This window comes from Pan paniscus, chromosome 7 (genome assembly GCF_029289425.2).
Source record: "Pan paniscus chromosome 7, NHGRI_mPanPan1-v2.0_pri, whole genome shotgun sequence".
NCBI classification, from domain to species: domain Eukaryota; kingdom Metazoa; phylum Chordata; class Mammalia; order Primates; family Hominidae; genus Pan; species Pan paniscus.
In genome coordinates, this window is record NC_073256.2 from 56,349,913 (window position 1) to 56,367,021 (window position 17,109).

The window sequence follows — 17,109 nt, forward strand, 5'->3', positions numbered from 1 at the left end:
GAGGCCTGGTGGGCAGCTCCTAAATGCTGGATTGGAAAACCCATCCTCAAACAGGGTCGATCTCTCGGGGCACTAAGCCCGTTCCGTGACTGCTTCAACAAAGAGCAGAAAACTCAAAGCAGAAACTGTCCAACTCCACCGCCTCTGGGGAGTAGGACTGGGAGGGCCCGCGGCCTTTTCATCACAAGCTCTTCCAGGCTAGTCCACGTCTCAGCCACATGTGTGTGTTGCTTCGATAAAAATGAGTTTCTTAAACAGTGGTGAGAGCTGCAGGCAGGCACACTTTTGAGGTTGGCCTCAACCTCAGGCTCCCCGCCACAGGCCCGGCAGAGGGGGCTCCCACCCCTCACTCGCACCAGCCCCCACCTGGCCCAGTGCCCTGGGGATGACCCCAAACACTCCAAGCTGCCCGGGGTGTTCCCTACCCCTCCTCCTGCCTGGAAGAACGCCTGCGACTTTCTCCACCAGCCGGCTCTGCGCTCCTCTCCGGTTCCCTTCCATGGCGGTTCAGGCCTCCTGCGGGGCATGGGGGTGCAGATGGGTCAGCGGAGCAGAGATCCGCACCTGCCAACACTCACCCACCACAGGGCACCGCAGCAGGGAGCATGAGCAGGGTCATCAGGGAGCAGCAGCCATCGGGGAGCCCAGGCTCACCCTAGCTTCTCCATCAAGTGACCCCATTCCATCACAGAAAGAAGCGAGACCAAATGAAGCCCCCACCCCGACACATGTGCACGCACGCAGGCACACATGCACATACCCTCTCTCCCCACCCCAACACGTGCATGCACGCATGCACACACACATGCACACACCCTCTCTCCACATGCACACACCCTCTCTCCCCACCCCAACATGTGCATGCACGCACACACACACACATGCACACATCCTCTCTGAGTGCCTCATCTGTGAAAGGCAGTAGCCACATATGGCATGGTGTGAGGGTTAAACCAGACACTGCACGTGACGGGCCTTACTGCCTCCCCCTCATCCTCTATATTTTATTTTCTACAGCGTGAAAGCCACACATCCACACACCCATACAAAAATGCTGGCCTCGTAACCCCTTCTTGCCCCTCTGTCGCCCCCTCTCCCCAGCCCACTCCCCATGCTCACACACACCCTTCTCTTGGCTAGAGCTGCCTCCACCTTTCTGAGACCTGAATGTCTAACCCCATGGGGCTCAGGGAAAGGGGTGCTGGCCTGCAGCAGGGACTCATCATCTTGGCTGCCTCTGGGGAAAAAAGGCTGGTGATGGAGCAGCCCCTTGCATGGGCCTGGAACAGGTTACAGACCATGCCCCCAGGAGCCCTGAAACCAGATGGGAAGCCAGGCCTGGATGGGCACAGCCCCCTCAATCCCCCGAAAGGACCCTCCCTGTTATAGCCTGGTAAGGCTGCAGATGGGAAAGCTTCCTCATTCCTGATCCATCCATAAGACCCTGGGCAAGAGAGAGCCACACTTTCCCCTGAGCTCCAAGGAGCCTGGGAGCTACCAGGGGAGGAACAGGAGGAGGAAGGGAGGGTGGAGGCCGGGCCTGTAGCCCTCACCGGCTCTCTCCCTCCTTCTCCCCTGTACTCCCTCCAGCAAGGCAGATCTGTCTAAGGTGCCAACCTCTTCCCTGCCCAGAGTTTGGGAAGGCTCCCTGCTGCCCTCTTTACCCGGCTAACACCTGTTGATACTTCAGGTCAGCTTAGCCATTACATCCACAGAGAGGCCTTTCCTGATCCTCATGGAAACAGTGCTTCTGCCCCAATCCTCTCTAATGCCCCCTTTCCCTTCACAGCACTGACACAATGTCGAATTATAGTCACGTGTGTTCGTGTTTGCTCAATAACTGCCTCTCAGGGCCAGGCGCGGTGGCTCATGCCTGTAATGCCAACACTCTGGAAGGCCGAGGTGGGAGGATTGCTTGAGGCCAGGAGTTTAAGACTGGGCAACATAGCGAGACCCCATTTCCACACACAAAATTTTTTTAATTAACCGGGTGTGGTAGGGTGTGCTTATACTCCGAACTGCTTAGGAGGCTGAGGCAGGAGGATCACTTGAGCCCAGGAGTTTGAGGTAACAGTGAGCCATGATCACACCACTGCACTCTAGCCTGTGAGACAGAGCAAGACCCTGTCTCTAAAAAAGAATAATAAAATAGCTGCCTCTCCTGGACTGTCAACTCCACGAGGGCAGTGACTGTGTCTTTCTTGTTTACCATGAAATCCGCAGCACCTAGCAGAGCGACAAGTCAAACTCTTTGATTTCCTCCCCAAACCTTACCCTTCCCGAGTCTTCTCCAGCTTAGGAAATGGTCATTCCATTCTTCTCATGGCTCATGCCAAACACCCAAGAGGACGTTCTTGACCAATGCTTCTGACACCCCTCTTCCCATGTGTTGGAAAATCCTGTGGGACTCCACCCGCAGACTACGTCGGGATCCAGCCCCTTTTCACCTCCTTCCCCATCCCCTTTGTCCAAGAGGCCTCCACTGGCCTGTGGGCCCAGCCTCCTCACTGTCTCCTGTTCCCCCACTGGTCCCACCACTCTTGATCCTCCAGACAGACAGCACAGAGGACATTTATTTATGTATTTATTTGAGGCAGACTTTTGCTCTGCCGCCCAGGCTGGAATGCAACAGCACAATCTCCGCTCACCACAGTCTCCACCTTCTGGGTTCAAGCGGTTCTCCTGCCTCAGCCTCTTAGCCGCTGTGGTCATCGTGCAGGAAGTAGTCCTCATCTGCAGGACTGTGAGTAGATTTCATTTAAAGGATAAATTGGACTTTAATAGAGACAGAGATTATGACCCTTTCCTGCAGGAATGTCTGAATTATGCTGAGGTACCTGGTATGTGGTGGAATCAGATCACCAAAGAGAAGCCCTCACAGGCCTAAATATTTCTATGCATAGCATCCAACAGTTCTGATTCATTCCTTCACGAGCTTTTCTCCCTCATGAACAACCAGCAAGGTGTTCATGCTGCTCCAATAGGACCAGCAGCTCAGCCGTCCCCACAGGGAGGTGCAGGACAGGGACAGAGCTCAGAGGAAGCCCCGGGGAGCCATCTTGTGAGGGAGGTGGGGGCAGGGAGTCACCTTGTCATTCTGAGCTAATGGAATCCTGGAGAAATGCCACGTCTGCATTCTGGAGCCAATTATGGGCCATTATCTCAACCACTGTTGACCTGAGTCTGATTGTTAAAATCTGAAAAACAACAAGGCACAGAAGGAAATTAGAAAACCTTAGCATTAAAAGGTAAGGCCAGGCATAGTGGCTCACACCTGCAATCCCAGCACTTTGGGAGGCCAAGGTGGAAGGACTGCCGGAGCGCAGGAGTTCAGGGCTGATGTGACCTATGGTCACAGCACAGCACTCCAGCCTGAGTGACAGAGCAAGACCCTGTCTCAAAAAAAAAAAAAAAAAATGGTGAACAGCCTGGGTGGGGCCCTCTGACACACCACAGAAGAGAAGAGGGCCTGGTGCTGGAAGCTTGTTAGCTGTTGCTACCCCCAGCACCTCTGCATGCTTACAGTCTGTATATTCTTCTTCTTTTTTTTTTTTTGAGACAGAGTTTCACTCTTGTTGCCCAGGCTGGAGTGTAATGGCACGATCTCAGCTCCACCTTCTGGGTTCAAGCGATTCTCCTGCCTCAGCCTTCCAAGTAGCTGCGATTACAGGCGCACACCACCACACCGGCTAATTTTTTTTTTTTTTTTTTTTTTTTTTTTTTTTTTTTTGAGATGGAGTCTTGCTCTGTCGCCAGGCTAGAGTGCTGTGGCGCAATCTCAGCTCACTGCAACCTCCAACTCCCTGGTTCAAGGGATTCTCCTGCCTCCGCCTCCCAAGTAGCTAGGATTATAGGCATGTGCCACCACGCCCATCTAATTTTTGTATTTTTAGTAGAGATGGGGGGTGGGTTTCACCACGTTGGCCAGGATGGTCTCGATCTCCTGACCTCGTGATCCACTCGCCTCGGCCTCCCAAAGTGCTGGGATTACAGGCATGAGCCACCACGCCCGGCAGTCTGTGTGTATTCTTTATCCACCCATTACTTTCTCCTAGCTTAGTAGTGAAGTTCCTTCAGGAAGTTTCTCCATTCCCGGACTCTATTAGGGAAAAAGCCAAGTGTGTCTTGGTTCTACTACCAGCTATAGGTTAAGAGTGGACATCTCTAAAGGTTTCGCTCAGAGAAGGCCAGAGAATCAAAGTTAAAAAAAAAAACCACAAAGGGTGCCAGGCGTGGTGGCTCACACCTGTAATCCCAGCACTTTGGGAGGCTGAGGCAGGTGGATCACCTGAGGTCAGGAGTTGGAGACCAGCCTAGCCAACGAGGTGAAACCCCGTCTCTACTAAAGATACAAAAAATTAGCCATGCATGGTGGCGTGCGCCTGTAATCCCAGCTACTCGGAAGGCTGAGGCAGGAGAATGCTTGAACCCGGGAGGTGGAGGTTGCAGTGAGCCGAGATCATGCCATTGCATTCCAGCCTGGGTAACAGAGCAAGACTCCGTCAAAAAAATTAAAAAAAAAAAACACACACACACACACAAGGGGAAGTGAAACTCTTGGGAGAATTTTTGTGAGCTCTTCTCCTCCCTAGAAATGACAGAGTACAGCAGTTAAAAATTTGGTCTCTAGGCCAGGCATCATGGCTCATGCTTGTAATCCCAGTACTTAGGGGGGCCTGAGGCAGGAGGATCACTTGAGGCTGGGAGTTTGAGACCAGCCTGGGCAACATAGCGAGACCCCATCTCTACAAAAAATTAAAAATTTAGTCGGGCATGCTGGCACATGCCTGTGGTCCCAGTTACTCAGAAGGCTAAGGTGGGAGGACTGCTTGAGCCTGGGAGTTCAAGGCTGCAGTGAGCTATGATTGTACCATTGCATTCCAGCCTGGGCAACAGAGAGAGACCCTGTCTCAAAAAATTTTTCGACTTTGGTTCCAGGAGTCCATATCTTGGTTCCGTTACTTACTAGCTATATATTCTTGGGTGAGGTACTCTTTGGGTTCCCTGTCTGTTAAAAAAAATTGTCCTAACCGCTAGGCGCGGTGGCTCACGCCTGTGATCCCAACACTTTGGGAGGCTGAGGCGGGCAGATCACTTGAGGTCAGGAGTTCGAGACCAGCCTGGCCAACATGGTGAACACCGTCTCTACTAAAAATACAAAAAAAAATTAGCTGGACATGGTGGCAGGCAGCTAGTTGGGAGGCTGAGGCAGGAGAATTGAACCTTGAACCCAGGAGGCGGAGGTTCCAGTGAGCCAAGACCATGCCATTGCACTCCAGCCCGGGCAACAAGAGCAAAACTCTGACTCAAAAAAATAAAAATAAAAATAAAGGTCCTCACTCTGTTTTGAGAACTAAATGAGCTAATTCTTTTTTTTTTTTTTTTTTTTGAGATGGAGTCTCACTCTGTCCCCCAGGCTGGAGTGCAGTGGTGCAATCTCGACTCACTGCAGCCTCTGCCTCCAAGGTTCAAGCGATTCTCCTGCCTCAGCTTCCCAAGTAGCTGGAATTACAGGCGCCCGCCACCACACCCGGCTAATTTTTGTATTTTTAGTAGAGATGAAGTTTTGCCCTGTTGGCCAGGCTGGTCTTGAACTCCTGGCCTCAGGTGATCTGCCCGCCTCGGCCTCCCAAAGTGCTGGGATTACAAGCATGAGTCACCGTGCCTGGCTAAATGAGCTAATTCTTACGAAATGTACTCAACAAGCGCTTGGCACATAATAAGCACTCAGTGGCTGTCCACTTTCCTTATGTGACTCCCACGGTAGCTCCAATCTGCTCAGTCTCAGAGAGATCAGCTAGCAGCTAGCTCCCAGCAAAGGCAAACTTCTTTCGAGAGGGAGACAGCAGATATGAGCCCCTAGACTCTTAGGAGAATAAGGTCTCATAGAGTCCGGTAGATTATATTCTTGCCCAGATTAAACAGACTCTTTCGGAAAGTCCCCTCTCCCTTGCTCTGGTCGGAATTAATTCAGTCTTGTCTCTGTGATCGCCACTGAAGAGCTTATCACCTCTGATCAAGGTGTGTTTAATTGGTCAGGCTCCCTAGCAGATTTTTTGAGGTCTGGAACTAAATTCGAGTCATTCTCCTATCTCAAACAAACCTCAAAACAAAAAGATTTTGATGTGGGCAATTCATTCACTCCTCACTGCACCTCTGAGGAGAGGTCTGCAGGAAGCTTCCCAGGGGAAGGTCTCCCTGTGGCTCAGAGAAGAAAGCACTTAAAAAGGAACCATGGCCGGGCACGGTATACTAGAAATAAGAAGAAAAAAGGATTAAAACATGCTCATGGCAGGTCGCGGTGGCTCACTCCTATAATCCCAGAACTTTGGGAGGCCAAGGCGAGTGGATCACCTGAGGTCAGGAGTTTGAGACCAGCCTGGCCAACATGGTGAAACCCTGTCTCTACTAAAAATACAAAAATTAGCCAGGCATGGTGGCAGGCGCCTGTAATCCCAGCTACTTGGGAGGCTGTGACAGGAGAATCACTTGAACCCAGGAGGTAGAGGTTGCAGTGAGCTGAAATTGTGCCACTGCACTCCAGCACGGGTGACAGAGCTAGTCTCCATCACAAACAAACAAACAAACAGACAAACATGCTCATGGCCAGGCATGGTGGCTCACACCTGTAATCCCAGCACTTTGGGAGGCCAAGTCAGGCAGATTGCTGGAGTCCAGGAGTTTGAGACCAGCCTGGGCAACATGGCGAGATCCCCATCTCTACAAAACATTAAAAAAAATTAGTTGCATGCAATAACAAACCTGTAGTTCCAGCTACTTGGGAGGCGGAGGTGGGAGGATTGAACCCAGGAGATCGAGGCTGCAGTGTTCCTGCCACTGCACTCCAGCCTGGGTGACAGAGAGAGACCTTGTCTCACACATACACAAAAAAAGGAATCAGAAAGTAAGTTCCTACCCTTGGACTCTAGTCTCAGTGACTCAGTTTCTTCATCCATACTTGCAAAATAAGAAAGTAACCTCCACTTCATCACCTCCCTGGGTGGGTAAGAAGTCAAATGTGGTGACCCTCAGGACAGTCCAGTGTTTTGTAGATGTCTCCATCAGACATTTCATTCCTAGTGGTGGGGAAGCCTCGCCTCATTAAATGGCCTTTGGCCTCTGTTCAGCCTCCAGGAGTGGGTGTTCCAGTAGAATTCTTCTTTAGACTTTGAGTGTCTTCATTTAGCCAAAGGAAATCACAGAAAAGCTATATGACCCAGGCCAGAGATCTCAGAGTCTTCCTTGCCTGTGAGCAGGAGGGCTGCACAGCCCTGCCTATGGGCTGTGGCTCTGCTGTCAGCTCTTTCCTGAGGAATGCAGCCTGGGCCACCGCCTGTGAGGGCTCCTGCTGGGGGAGTCCATTCCCCTTCTCCCTTCCTCCATTTGCAATCACTATTTATTTATCTTTGGAAGTTCAAGGAACCAGAGAGCCTGCAACTGGGGGAGATCTGTGGAGCCAGGGAGGGAAAGTGAAGAAGCCAACATCTAGGCCCCTGCCTGCCGCCAACGCCAACGGGCAAGAGAGAAAAGCCATTCCCTGCATAGTCAGGGTAGACTTGGCTGACAGGCACAGGGGCCCTAGAAAAGGCACCATCGCACACCAGCAGGGCTAAGCTCACTAAAGAATGTGGCATTCACCTTGGGGACCGCTTGGGTGGTAGAGTGAAGGAGGGGGAACGGGAGTCCTGCCCCATCCCGGCAGCTCTATTAAGCAACAGAAAGGTGAGCTTCTGTGGGGAAACAGAAGAAGCAGACCCCTGGGCTGCACTTCTTACTGCCTGTCCCCAGCCCTGGTTCCGGTGTACTGCAGGCCGTTTTTTTTTTTTTTTAATTAATTTATTTATTTATTGAGACGGAGTCTCACTTTGTCACTAGGCTGCAGTGCAGTGGCACGCTCTCAGCTCACTGCAACCTCCGCCTCCTGGGTTCAAGCAATTCTCGTGCCTCAGCCTCCCAAGTAGCTGGGATTACAGGCGCCCACGACGATGCCCGGATAATTTTTGTATATTTAGTACAGACAGGGTTTCATCATGTTGGCCAGGTGGATCTCAAACTCCTCACCTCAAGTGATCCGCCCGTCTCAGCCTCGAAAAGTGCTGGGATTACAGGTGTCAGCCACCACGCCCGGCCTGCAGGCAGCTTTATACCCACCACTAGTTGTCAAGGTCACCCCTGCCACCACCAGTCCTCTGCCTTTGGAAACCATGTGCCCCTCCCCCCCACCACACTCTCTTATTCTAATGCCACGATTTACTGGGCATCTAATGCCACTCTATAAACTGGGGAGCAGGCAGAGCCCCATTTCAACCCCAGAGATCTGCTACCCCAGCAAGCTAGGGGCTGTGTCCAAGGTCAGACAGTAGTAAGAGGCAGAGCCGAGTCTGGAATAGGGGTCTCCAGACTCACTGCGCAGTGCTCTTTCCACACCCTGCTGCAAAGCCCTGCTCCTTCTCATCTACTTTTCCCTTGTCCCACTCACTGTCCCCGAAACACACACACACAGACACACACACACACAGCGTTGTGGAAAATGTAGGAGGCCCAGTCTAGCCTCTAGCCTTGTCTGCCTTGGCCTTTGACCTCTCCTTGGCCGAATGACATGCACCCCCCGCTGAGCGAGGTCACCGCAGCGGAGGAGGGTCTGCTGCCTCCTTGTCTCGGCTGCCATCCTCCTGCGGCTGCCTCCACCGGAGCTGGAAGGAGAGTGAGAGACGACTTCCACACTGATCATCGTGTCAGGGGCCAAAGGAAACCTCGGAGCCTTCCACCAATTTCAACCCAAAACAGGGCGCCCCAGACGTCTCTGTCCAAGTCCGCGGGTCCAGGAGGGCCCCAGCAGCCTGGAGACGCAAGCTGCACCAGCACGGACGAGGGAAATTTTGTGGAAGGTGGTGGTGGTCGGCTCAGAGGTCTGAGATGGGTTGCGGAAAGGAAGGGTCCTGGCCCGGGGCGCGGGGACAAGCGGGAGAGGAGTGTTGGTGCAGGGCGGGCGCGGGGACGCAGGGTCCTCGAGCCAGCTGGCCCGCCCCCACTCGGCAGAGGGCCTCGGCCTGGCCCCGTGTCGGTCGGCGCTAGGGCCCCGCGGAAGGCCCGGGCGGGCGGGGACCGGCGGCGGGAGCGGCGCGGCGCGGAGCTGCCTCCATCCATGGCACGGAGCGGCGGCGGCGGCGGCAGCAGGAGCCCGGCGCGATCCGCTAGGTCCCAGCCCAGCGCCCAGCGAGCAGGCGACGCGGAGGGGCCGGGCCTCCAGTGTCCCGAGGGCCGGGCGCTGAGACTCGGGCCGCGCAGCTGGGAGCTGCCCGCGCTGCGCTGACAGCCGCGCCGACGTCCTCCCCGCCGGGGCGCTCGCCGGACATGCCCCCGGGGCGCGGCGGCCGGGACCCCGGGGCTCGCCTCCGCCCAGGGCCCCCCTCCACACCCTCGGGCGCCCCGGGCCCCCGCTGAGCAGTCCTCCCGCACGCCTGGGTCCCTCCGGCCGGCACGCAGCCCGGCCCCAGCGCTGTGGGTCCCCGCGGGGCGATGGGTTGATGGGCGCCGGGGGACGCAGGATGCGGGGGGCGCCCGCGCGCCTGCTGCTGCCGCTGCTGCCGTGGCTCCTGCTGCTCCTGGCGCCCGAGGCTCGGGGCGCGCCCGGCTGCCCGCTACCCATCCGCAGCTGCAAGTGCTCGGGGGAGCGGCCCAAGGGGCTGAGCGGCGGCGTCCCTGGCCCGGCTCGGCGGAGGGTGGTGTGCAGCGGCGGGGACCTCCCGGAGCCTCCCGAGCCCGGCCTTCTGCCTAACGGCACCGTTACCCTGTAAGTACCCTACCAGGCCAGTTCCGTCCGAGCCGGGACTGGGGACGAAGGGAGGCGAGACGGGAGGGGTGGGAGCAGGGGGAAGGGGGCTATCCCCCCACTTCAGAGATTTCTGGACAGGCCTGGGTTCAGGCGCCCAGAGGGGAAGATTGGAGGAGCAGGGGAGAGACTGGGGCTCCAGGAGCGTGGAGGCGGGAAGGGGCTGCGGGGGACAGGCGCACCCCAGAGAAAGGCACCGCAGGCGCCCACTCACCTGCACAGGTGAAGTGGAGAGCACGCCTGCAGGGCACCCACGCCCCGGATTTCCAGCCTGGACTAGGGTTGCGGACTTTGGGGACCTGAGAAGGGTGAGAGCGGGGAATGCTCAGGAAAGATCGACGCTCGTGGCCCAGGAGGGGGCTGTGGTCCTAACCACTACGGACGCGTCCTGGACTGGGCTGGAGGAGTCTCCGGATTTACCTGGCTGGCCTTGTCCCTTCAATTGGGGTCATCCCATCCATGCCCCCTGGCCTGCCAGCGCCGCTTCCAGCCGGTCTCCTTAGGGCAAGGGGAGGCTGGGCTCAGAAAAGTCGGCCCTTGGAATACCGGCGCTCCTGGGCTGCAGGAGACCCTGGCGTCCCCATCCCTCTAGAGGCCCCTCTCCCACGGCGGCGTTTGTGCAGTGAGCTCTGTGCTGGGTCCCGCGTCCTTGCCTCTCCTTTGCCTCCCCTGGAAGTAACTCGAGCTTTGGCTGTTTCTCCATTGACTTCGCGCAAAGATTGCGAAGAAAGAAACGCGGCCGGGGAAGCGGGGTTCCCTCACCGCAGCCTAACCGGGCCTCCTTCCGCGACTTCCCTCTTAGTCAGGGCCTCAGTACGCCTTTGCTTTGCTGGCAGCGAGCGCTGCAGCGCCGCAGCCCGACCCCAAGCCTCCTACAAGGGGGTCGCAAGTCCCAGCAGCCGCGCGAGCCTTGGCGACCCCTCCCCACCGCAGAGATTTCCTGCGCCGACCACGTGCTCGCAGCTCCACGCACGCCGTGGATTTGAGGGTCGGGCCCCCGCGGCCGCCGCTTCCTTTCCTGTCCCAAATCCAGCCTAAGAGCCGCTTCCCTTTCCCTGTCCTCCTGACCCCAGTGGCAACCGTTTCTCCACTGCCCCTTGCCCGGAGTCGGGGCTGGCCCAGTCTTTTCGATTGTGTCCAGAACAATACAGTAACGCCTCTGGTTGGGTGAGTTCAGAGGCTGCCCGCTTCCTGACAGGACACAACTGGTCAGCCTCTGACGCTGGCCGCCCGGCCTGCATTTTCCCCGGCCCGGGTGTGTGTGTGCATGTGTGTGCCTTAGGGGTGGAGGCGGTGTGTCTGCTCGCTGCCGCCTCCCTGCTGCTCAGGGTAAGGCTGTGGCCAGGGAAGGCACCTGTGGCTGTTCAGGGCAGCTCTCTCTGACTGTCCGCTGGGGTTTGAGGGTCCAGGCAGGCCTGGGCATTCCCCAGCTCACTTAGCTCTGGAGGAGAAAAATGCTTGCTCTGCGGAACAGTCGGTAGCGTCTGCGTGAGTCCCAGCTGCATAAGAATTCAGAGCTGAGGCCGGGTGCGGTGGCTCACGCCTGTAATCCCAGCACTTTGAGAGGCAGAGGCGGGTGGATCACGAGGTCAGGAGTTCGAGACCAGCCTGACCAACATGGTGAAACCCCGTCTCTACTAAAAATACAAAAATTAGCCGGGCGTGGTAGCGCGCGCCTGTAATCCCAGCTACTCAGGAGGCTGAGGCAGGAGAATCGCTTGAACCCGGGAGGCGGAGGTTGCAGTGAGCCGAGATCACGCCATTGCACTCCAGCCTGGGCGACAGAGCGAGACTCCGTATAAAAAAAAAAAAGAATTCAGAGCTGAGAGCTGTGCGTGCATGTGTGCACACTCTTGTGTCTGCTCATGCACATATGTGGGAGGTGTGTTCTCTGCGTGTCTCTGTGTCAGGGTTAGGGAATCCTAACATATCAAAGGCAGAAGGAAGTGGGGGAGGCGGTAGATAGAAAGGCAGTTTTGCAGTACATCTTAGAATGATCAGGCCATGGTTAATTCCTATCCACGCCACTCCACGGAGAGAACTGGGCCAGCGCTTGGTAAGAATACATTAGAACCGGGTGGCAGCAAAGGTGACCCCTAGCTCACCCTCCAATCCCAAATCCTCCCAGGCCACTGAGCCATCAGGCTTAGGATAGGATACCCTTTAAGGAGCAGCCCCAGAGCCTGGCTCTGGACTTCCCCACAGGGACACAAACAGGGCAGGCCAGGGACACCCTGGAGAGCCCACGGGTCCTTCAGCCTGGAGGGTAATGGAATCCCCAGCCACAGACTTACTGCTTAGCTCTCCCACCAGACTTTGCATAATCCTCATCCTCATGGCACCCCCCAATCCCCACCAGCTGGCTTCGGAAAGAAAAAGAACCCAGGCTCTCCTTCAGCAGAAGCTGGGCAAAGAAAGGTTCCTTCCTCTGAGGCTCAGTCCCTCCAGCACCCCCACACCCACCCCAGGATGCATCTTGAGGGAGGGAGCAGGAGAAAGTCTGTGTAGGGGCTGAAAGGGGATGATCTGTCTCCTCCCCATCAGGAAGGGTTACAGCCAACAGCCCTCTAACAACAACAAAAACCCCAGGTTAACAAGAGAAAAGCATAACTCACGTATTACTGTTATGCACACATGTGTGCACGGGAGTCAGTAAGGCTGAAATTCTCTCTCCACAGAGGAGAGATGTATGGACCGGGAGGTGGGAGGTGGCTGGCAGGTGATGGGACTCCAGAGAAGGTGAGCTGCACAGAAGCAAAGGTGGTTTTATTATGCGGATTTATGCGGATCACACCTCTCAGGTGATCTCTCAGAGCTCTCCGAGTAGATGAGAAGTCTGGGTGCGGTGACAACTCCCAGACTCTTCTCCTGCTCTGTCTTGGTTATTTGCTGAGATCTCTAGGGAGGAGGTATTAAGACCATTGCCTTTATTTCGAGGAGAAGTTTTCTCCATCAGGTAAGGGAATTCCAGGGAGAGTGCCCCATCCCTGCGCTGGGGGAACAGGGGACAAGATAAGTTAGGAGGATCTTGGTTCTGAACTCCAAGTTTTGAGGCCCCTAAGGTCTCTCAGTGTGTCAAAGTGCCTGGACTTTGAGGTATCGCTCTCTCAGCCCCTGCATCTGGGAAGGAGGGAGCTGCCGCTTCTTTTGCCCAGCAGCAAAGCCAGAGGACAAGAGCTGAGAGCCGCCCCACGCAAATGGCCAGACTCATTTCCAAACTCCTCCTTCGTACTTTATTTATTTATTTTTTCCTGCCACGAACATTTTCCTTTTCACCTTTTAGCTTGTCACCTGGTGCAAATAAAACCGGAGCCATTCATTTTTGCATTTTGGCTTTATCCTCCCTCCCCATCTCCCCCACATTCCCATGGAAGACCCTTTTTTTCCTCCAAGATGGGGCCCCGGGGCACTCAGGATTGATCCTTGGGGAGTCTGAGTGCTGGGGGCTGTTCAGGCATGAAGGTGGGGTCCCTGTCTGCGGAGAGCCTCCTCCTGCACTCTGAGAAAGCCTTCCTGCAGTCAGAGGCGACCCCGTTCACAGTCCCATTTACCGCATGGAAAGCCCTCCTGCCACCTCCACCCATTATCTCAACTCTGCCTTCTGTTTTTGCATCCCCTGTCTCCCCCATCCTTTGCATTTTTTTCTCTAGTGGATTTTCATTCGCAGTTTTCCAGGAAAGCTGAGCTCTTGGCTTCCTTCCTGATCCCTCTGTCTCACCCCACCCCCCAGGCTCCCAGCCCAGTCTGCAGGGCAGCTGTGGGCACCCGTGCTTCTGAACAGAGAGAGCAGGAGCCTTTGTGGGCCTCCCCCAGGGAAAAGGTCCCACGGGGGGTGGCTTATGACAGGGAGAACCTGGGTGTGGGAGGAAGGTGCAGACCACTGTGAGCCCCAGTATTACTCGGCAGCAGCTGAGGGCTGAGGTTCTCAGCTCTGGGAGTGAGTGAGGGGGAAGGGGGCTGAGGATAAGGAATTCCAGGAAAGGACTGTTTGTAGATAACTCCAGAAGGAAATCTATAAAGACCTCCTAGGACATCTGAGCAGGCACTCCGAGGATACCAGCCAGTGTCATAAATTCCCAGACGGCCTGGGCTCCAAAGGATCTTAGCGATAAGGAAGCCCAGTCCCACATCTTACAGCTGAGCAAACTGAGGCCAGGAGAAGAAGGGTGCCTTGCTGACAGTCACACAGCCGGCTGGGGCTGGCGCCGGGATGGGCATTGCATTCCTGCCAGGTGAGGGCCTCGCTGCTCACCTGGCTGAACTTGGGACCCATTAGACACAAAAGACACTTTAAAAAACCCGGTTCCTTCCCAGCAGGATCTGAGCCCTTTTGACCTGGGAACATTCCAGGCTGGGCAAGGAGAGGTCACTTTGAATTTCCCCAGAACAGGCAAACCCTCAACCTGCTCAGCCTCCCATTCAGGGAAGCGGGGGTGCCCACCACGCAGGCTGCCCACCTAGGGGAGAAGAGGCTGTCTGCCGCAGGTGTGCCTAGCACAGGCTGGGTTCTTCTGCTGGGAGTTCAGTGGTCTTTGTAGGGGAAGTTGAGGAAGATGGGAAGTGGTTCTTGAGCACAGGTCTCCCTCTGGACCTCCAGCTGCTGGCTGGGACTCACTTCAGGGCCCCTCGTTACAGCCACCAGGATCCAGTTAGGGGAATTTGGGCAAAGTGTGCCAAGCGTCGTGCACATGGCCCGAGGGCAGGACAAGGATGCTGGTGGAGGGGCGGGCCCAGGCCGGCGCCCCCACCCCCTTCTCTTCCACCAGCTTTCCCCCATATGGTTCTCATAAGGTCTGGGCGCAGAGACAGCAGCCAGAGGAAGTGGCTGTGTACAGAGAGCTTTTGTGAGAGAAGAGGGGGAGGGGGAAAGAGCAAAGAAAAAGAAGGAAAGAAGAGAGGGAAGAGGCCAGAGACAGAGAAGGCCAGAGCAAGCCCAGAGACTCCAGCACCCACTCCCCTCCCCACCCAGGGGTGCAGGTCTCAGCTGCGGCACCCCCACCTGGGCTCCGGGACCTCGCCTGTTCAAAGGCAGGGGCCCAGCAGAAACCTCAGTCTCTCCTGGACTCTTCCCCACCACCCACTGGAGAAGCTGGAGGTCGCTAGCTCAGGATACAGGGATTCCACCCATCCATCCTCTGGGGCCTGGAAGCCCCTCCCCTGAGGGCTCCCTCTGCTGCAGGATGTTAGAGTCAGGGTCCCATCCTAGGGAGAGCCCTGGGCAGAGCTCAGAGCTCTCTGGGGCTCACTGGTTGAATGAAAAACACTGCAGAGGCCATCGTGCTGGCTCCTAAGGGGGCACTTGTGACTCCGCCCCCAGTGGGTCCAAGATCCCGAATGTGTTATTTGGCCGGAGTTACTCCTGCATGTGCATGAACCCAACCACTCCTGAAGCCACCGAAGTCCCTGCCTGCTGGCTACCACGGCTCTCCCCTCTGTGATTAGGGAGGGGGAGTGGCAACCCCTCGTCCTGGGGGGAGTGTGAGAATTTCCCCCAAAGGCACAGGCAAACCAATGTAATTTGAACCTAACCATAAATTGACCCTTCAATGCGGGGTCATGTTTTTAAAGAAAGAGAGTGTTTCTAAGTTTATCCCACATGGGAGTCATTGGGAGAAGAACCCTTTCCTGATGGAGAATAAGTTCCAGCCACCTCTGAGTTGATCGCTGTCCTTCCACTCCGTGGAGGCACCGGCTGCTCCCCTCAGCAAAGTCCAGAGAGGGGAGGAGAGTTCCCGGACAGCCTGGACCCAGACACTGCTATCTTCCCCATCACCCCAGAGGTAGAGGCTGCCCCAGCCTCCCTGGGAGCAGCCAGAGAGCAGGGGCGGGGAGAGGAGGGAAATGGCCCAGGACTGGGGGACCAGAAGGAAGATCCGCTAACCGCTAGGAAGGGCTGCTCAGAGGGGCTGTTTATTTTCATTCCCCCAGCCCAGCCGCTCTGTTCTATTTACAGCTCAGACACTGACAGGACGAAGCTGCCTCCTCCCCTTCCTCCCTCCTCCGGGGGCCCCCATCCTTCCCAAACTCCAGAACATTCCTTTGCTTTCAGGACTGGGTTATGGGGGGAGGGGGTAGAGAAGCCGTGGAGTGTAGGTCACTCCAGCAGCCTCCCAGGACACTCTCAGCTCTCCCAGCCCTTTCCTGGGAGCCAGGGATGTGTGCAGGATGGATGGGGCCAGGTGAGGCACGGGAGCCCCATCTGTCACAGAGGAGCAGGCAATGGACAGGGTGGGAAAGCGAGTCCTGGGGACGGAGTTCCAGCCTCAACCAAGGGGCCAGACATCTCCCAGCTGGGAAGGGAAGAGAAGGTCTCAGGGCCCCCTCTACCGCCTCTGTTCCTCCCTTTCCTCCTCCCTTCCCCTGCCAGGGCTCCTAGCCTTGCTGGGAATTGTGTATCAAGGCAGAAACTATGACTTCAGGCTTCAGGAGACTCAGCATCCAGGATGGGAAAGATCATCAAAGATAAGGTGTGGGGTCTCCAGTCCACCCCCAGGGAGGGGCCAGCCTGCCCACGGTGAGACAGACAGACAGACACACACACACACACACACACACACACACACACACACACACACGGCTCTTAGCCAGGCAGCTCTAACTAGACCCCAGGGCTCCTGCCTCCCATCCCCTCTGCTGTTAGTCTGTGCAGGTGGGAACCTAGAGACAAAGCCACCAAGGGCAGCCACATCTCCAGGAGAAAGGGAGAGGAAGCAAGACAGAGAGATCTGGAGACTCTGAAGCTTCTCAGACCTCTTGAAAGCTTCACCACCCTCAGTCTCAAACAGTGACACTGCCCCAGGCAGCAGGGGCCCTGGAGGCCACACCTGCCCACTCTGCTGATGGCAAGGGTGTTTTCTGATGAAAATGCAGGCACGTGGGACTGGGAGTTTAAGCGGCCTGACCCCAAAAATAGTACTTCCTGACTTCACTTGAGGAGGGTTGCCGAGATACAGAATAGGTTAGCAGACAGGAGATCAAACTACAGGTTTATTGTTGATAAAAACTGTTGGAAGACCTAGCTTAGAGGTTCAGCAGCAATGAGTTTAGTCAGAGCTGCCCACCCAGGGGACATCCGAGTCCCACTCCCAGCCCCTCTGAAGGAGAGCCCCCACATTAAACAGCTCTGCAGGCAGGAAGGTCTGGGGCCTCTTTGCACACTGACCAATCAGAGGAGCCATCCCTGGAGATGGGACAGAGCAGATGCCCTAATCCGTTTTCCTCCACATGGATACATGAGCCAGGGAAAAGGGGCTCCCCCGACCCCATAATGGCCTAAC

At 56.1% G+C, this 17,109-nt stretch overlaps 1 protein-coding gene across 4 annotated transcripts in view; it reads left to right on the top strand.

Moving 5' to 3' along the window:
• The first annotated feature begins 9,140 nt into the window (after positions 1-9,140).
• ADGRA2 (adhesion G protein-coupled receptor A2) overlaps positions 9,141-17,109 on the top strand; it is a 45,924-nt gene continuing 37,955 nt past the window's right edge. For 2 of the 4 annotated variants that reach the window (XM_063606713.1, XM_055116458.3), the window contains exon 1: positions 9,169-9,793. In XM_063606713.1, coding sequence (XP_063462783.1) covers positions 9,528-9,793 — 266 coding nt within the window. In that variant the 5' untranslated portion in view covers positions 9,169-9,527. Of the gene's footprint in view, positions 9,794-17,109 lie in introns of all 4 variants that reach the window. The other 2 variants (XM_034965941.4, XM_063606714.1) reach the window with 2 other exon arrangements.